Source organism: Muscardinus avellanarius (assembly GCF_963383645.1).
Source record: "Muscardinus avellanarius genome assembly, chromosome: 6".
Lineage (NCBI taxonomy): Eukaryota > Metazoa > Chordata > Mammalia > Rodentia > Gliridae > Muscardinus > Muscardinus avellanarius.
Window position 1 is genome coordinate 134,090,042 of NC_137791.1, and position 4,571 is coordinate 134,094,612.

A 4,571-nucleotide genomic window follows, 5' to 3' on the forward strand; every position below is an offset into this window, starting at 1 on the left:
GCTGGAGGTCGCTAAGCTGGCAGCTGCGCGGCGACCCCCGGGGAGGGCCGGGGCGGGAGCGCCCTCCGTCCTGCGGGCTCCAGCACCGTCCTGGGAGCCCGGGATCCTGGCACCCGCGGCGCACCGGGCTGCCTGCTCCAGAGCCCAGACCCGGGACACCTCTGCACCCGGGCCCCCGCCGCGCTAGCTCCCCCCGGGCCTGGACCCCGCCCCCGCCCCGGCCCCCCAGCCCCGGAGAGCCGCGCCCCCTTCCCATCGGCGGCCCGCATCCCGGGCGCCCGCTTCCCGCCCCCTCCTCCGGCCGGCTGCAGCCCCGGGTCCCGCCGCCCCGCCCGCCCCCGCCCCCCGGGCGCCCCCTCCCCGGCCGCTCCTTTGTGCGGCGGCGCTGCGTCAGGGCGGAGGCCGCGGCCACACGCGCACCGCGCACCGGGCGGCGGGAGGAGCGCGGGGGAGGCGCCGCCGAGCGCGATCGCCCCCGCCCGCCGCCTCCGCCATTGCTGCGCGCGGGAGCGGGCGGCGCGGAGCTCGGACGCGGCGCGGACTGGGAGCCGGCGAGGGTGAGCGGCGGGCTGGCGGGGGGCGGCGGGGGTCGCCCCTCCCGGGCGGGGCGGGCGGCCGCAGGTGGGCGCGCGCCGCCTCCCGCTCAGGCCCGCGCCCCTCCCCGCGCAGGCGGCAGCCTCGGTGTCCGGAACGATGGTGAAGTTGGGGCACCATTTCGCGGAGAAGGGCAGCAAGCAGCCGCTGCTGGAGGATGGCTTCGACACCATTCCGCTGATGACGCCCCTCGATGTCAACCAGCTGCAGTTCCCGCCCCCGGACAAGGTGAGCCCCCTCTCGGCGTCCTCCGGCGGCCGCCGCCAGGTGCGCGCCCCCAGATCTCCAGCGGCAACAAAGGGGCGCGAGGTGGGGGCGCGCCCGGGCGGGGGGGGCGCGGAGACCGGGTCCCCGCGCGCCATTCTGGATGCGGTCGGTGACGGCGGTGGCCCCTGCCTCGTGGGAGCCTGGCGGGGAGAGGTTCCCGGCCCGCAGCGACCCTGCCTCTGGTCCCGTGCCCTCCGGGCCGCGCACGGGGTGGGGCGCGGGCCGCCGCCCTCCCCAGGACCACCTCCGCGCCTCGGCGTGGTCCCGCGCTCGCTCCCAGCCGGGCTGCGCTGCGCGGAGGGTGTGTGCTCACCAGGAGCCTCCTGGTCTTTGTTTCTTTTGTGGAATCTCCAGATTGGCGCTCAGTGTTCGTGTAAGGAGGAGCAACCCCCTTTCCCCAAAACCTTTTCACCCAATTTAAAGAATCTTTTCTTGACTACAGCATCCAATCTAGGAGCTGCCCAGTGACCCATCCGTTTGCAAGAGTTTCAGCACGTAAAGGTTCATAGAATTTTTCAGTCCAGACAATTGCTTTGTGAAACTCACATCTAAAACCATCAACGCAGCAGCCATTCCACAGCGGCTGCTCGCAACCCTGGGGCCTCTGAGGCGCTCACCCGCGATTCCCCAAAGGGCTTTTACAGATGTTATCTCATTTGGTCCCTGGTAAAGAGGCTCGCTCTGGCTCAGGCTCGCTCACTCCGCTCTCTCCTGACCGGGGCAGGGTGAGGGTTGCTGCCTGGGCCCCTTCCCAGGTTTCCTTCTTTCCTGCTAACCAGTCCTGCGAGGCCCACTCGGCTCCCAGAGGGGTTTTGGCTGGTAGCTCTATTGTCTGTGTTTTTGGTGGGGACCAACAGCAAGTGTTACAGTTTGGGGAAGATGGCTTGCTGGTCAGAACACGGTGGGGCCGCGCTGGGGTGCTGCTGGAGGCTGGGTTTTGCAGGAAGCGCAGGGATGCCTCCAGCCTCGGGTTCCCTTCACCCTTCCCTGTGTGGCTGTCACACGTGTCCAGGTAGCAGATCCCGGCCACAAAGCGCCCACCTCCCCTGCCTCGCGTCGTGTCCCCAGCTGCTCAGCCAAGGAGGGACAGTGGCCTGTGCCTGCCGGGGACTCTGCGTCCCAAGACAGCACCTCTGTCATGTGACTCCCTCGGCTTGGCCTGAACCTCCTCTTTTGCCCTCGATCTGTTCCACTCCAGAACTGTCTGGCACAAAAATCTTATTACAGGGAGGCGGGGAGGAGGAGGAGAAGGAGGACAACGGAAGGTGTGAAATCTGAGCGTTTGCTCAGGAGCAGTCTAGGTGGCTCTGAAAGGCACTGAGTCTCCAGTCCCTGGGAATGTTCAAACAGGCTGCGGCTGGCAGAGGAGCTCTAGGACGGGAGTCCAACAGGGACCAGTGGCCAGCTAGAAGTCCCTGGGAGGAGACTGAGGATCAGGCTTTACAGGACTGTGCGGTGCCCAAGGTCACTGTGCTGAAGGTTACAGCCCTCCTGGACTGAGAAGTTCCCGGCAGTGCCTCGGGCTCCCGTCCACAGGTAACTGGACGCCTCGCACACTCCACTTCTCTCAGCCCCAGTTGTGACCCGTGCGCTGCGGTTCCAACAGCAACAGTGCTCACAGCGCTGACAGCGATGTCAGGGACAGTGTCACCTGCTCTGTGAACTTTATAGGTTGACATTCCTCCTGCGTGTTGACAGCTCTATGAAGTCACCGCCGTCACTGCTCCAACAGTGAGGGCACAGGGGTTCAGAGACCACCCAAGGTCACTTGGCCTTAGTGACAGATGCAGGGTCCAGGCCGACAGGAGACTGACAAGGTCCCCACACCAGGTAGCCGGTCCTCAAGGTCACCGAGGCAGATGAGCCTTGTCTTCCGTTCACAGGGGACGGCAAGGCCCAAGTAGCGCATGTCCAAGGTCACATGGCTTGTCCGTGACACCCAGGCGCGGCTTCTAGCAGGGTGACACACTCACTCGCGGGCCGGTGTCCCGCAGCTCTGGCTGGGTGCGCCCTCTGTGCGGGTGAAGAACCCCCGCCACGGGGCAGGAGTGTGGCTCCGAGGCTCTTGGATTATTTACTGACACCGGTCACCTTCCCTCGTCTCTTCTACCTGAGGCTGGCTCCAGGGTCCCAGCTGCCCACCTGGGGCCAGCCATTCTGCCCTTGCTCCCACGGTCACGGGGAAGTATCTCCCAAAGTAGGAGCCCCCAGTGAAGGGATGCCTTCCTCTGGGAAGGAAGAGAAGGGGCGGCTGCTTCCCAGTCCTAGAGCCACTGCTGGGTGCCTGCTCTGGGGAGTGGGGTCTGGGGATTAGTGATGTGTAACCCCAAAACCCTGCTCTTGAATACCTCCCCATCCAGTGGGCAGCGAGCAACAAAGGCCAAGACTGGGGGACCCAGGGAGGAGGTTCATAGAGGCCAGGGTAGGAGGGTTCCAAGAAGTAGGCTCAGGGAAGAGGCCCGAGAAGGAGGCCCAAGAGGAGGTCCAGGGAGGACAGGTGGGAGGACCCCAGAGAAGAGATCATGGAAGGAAGCCCAGGGAGGCCAGAGATGGGAGGATCCCAGGGAGGAGGCCCAGGGAAGAGGACCAAGGAGGAAGCTCAGAGAGTTCAGGGATGGGAGGATCCCAGGGAGGAGGCCCAGGGTGCCCAGGTCCATCTGAAATGGACTGACCCCAGTTGTCTTCCTGATAGGCTAGCGCTGGCTCCATCAGCCGAGCCCTGGACAGTGGCTCAGGTCTTGTCCTGTATGTCCCTGGTGTGTGATGCACGAAGGCCCATGGAGAAGCAGATTCGTCCTCCGATTCCCTGGGCCCTGGGCGGGGGGCAGAGGAGCACTGGATTGGGAGTCAGGTGTCCCACCGGCCCTGACACAGGTTGCCACATGACCTTGGCCAGCGAGCTTGCCGTCTCTGCCCCTTGGCCCTGCCGCTTCCCTCCTGGGGCTGCTCTGGGGTTATGAATGCCGATTTCCCTGAGTGTGTGGGCCCAGAGTGTTCCAGTGCGCAGAGGAGGCCCTTCCCTTTCTCCCTGTGAAGTACTTCCTGGAGAAACGGTGACCATGGGCAGTCCCCAGACTGGCCGGCTCGGGGCGGATGTCTGCAGTCCGGCTCACCGCTGACCCTGTGCTGCTCTGTTTCCTGGACAAGGTGGTGGTGAAAACCAAGACCGAATATGAACCCGACCGCAAGAAGGGCAGGGCGCGCCCGCCCAAGATCGCCGAGTTCACCGTCAGCATCGCCGAGGGCGTCTCCGAGCGGTTCAAGGTGAGCTGCCTTTCCTCCCAGGAGGCTCTGCGGGCTGCGGAGCTGACCTCGGGGAGCCAGGAGCCGGGAGTGACCGTTTATCCCAGCCTGGCGCAGCAGCCCGGCCACTTCCTGTTACCCGCTAAGATGTCCTTGTGGCTTCTAAACCTGTTTTCATCTTCCAAACGATCCTGTATTAGTTATTTTTACAACAGGGAAAGCCCACCCATGAACTTTCATTTAGACAAAGGTTATGAACATGGGAAAAATCCCTTCCAAACATCCAGATGCTCGCCTGACGGTTCTGCGGAGGAAGCCGCAGTCTCAGAAGGTTAATCGGCAGCTTGGGTTCTGTGGGCTTGACTGGGTGCTCCTCCGCCAAGGGGGTTGGGGCGTTGTCGGTGTAACCAGTCCACAGATCAGGAGATGGAGGCAGAGCTCACAGCGCTGCACACAGCCAGGATCCA

At 64.6% G+C, this 4,571-nt stretch overlaps 1 protein-coding gene across 2 annotated transcripts in view; it reads left to right on the forward strand.

Annotated features, from left to right (window-relative positions):
* Positions 1-693: 693 nt before the first annotated feature.
* NSG1 (neuronal vesicle trafficking associated 1) overlaps positions 694-4,571 on the forward strand; it is a gene marked incomplete at both ends in the record, with an annotated part of 21,770 nt that continues 17,892 nt past the window's right edge. Inside the window, 2 exons of one of the 2 annotated variants that reach the window (XM_080697422.1) lie at positions 694-822; positions 4,009-4,125. In XM_080697422.1, the coding sequence (XP_080553548.1) occupies positions 694-822; positions 4,009-4,125 (246 nt within the window). The remainder of the gene's footprint in view (positions 823-4,008; positions 4,126-4,571) is intronic. The other variant, XM_080697423.1, reaches the window with a different exon arrangement.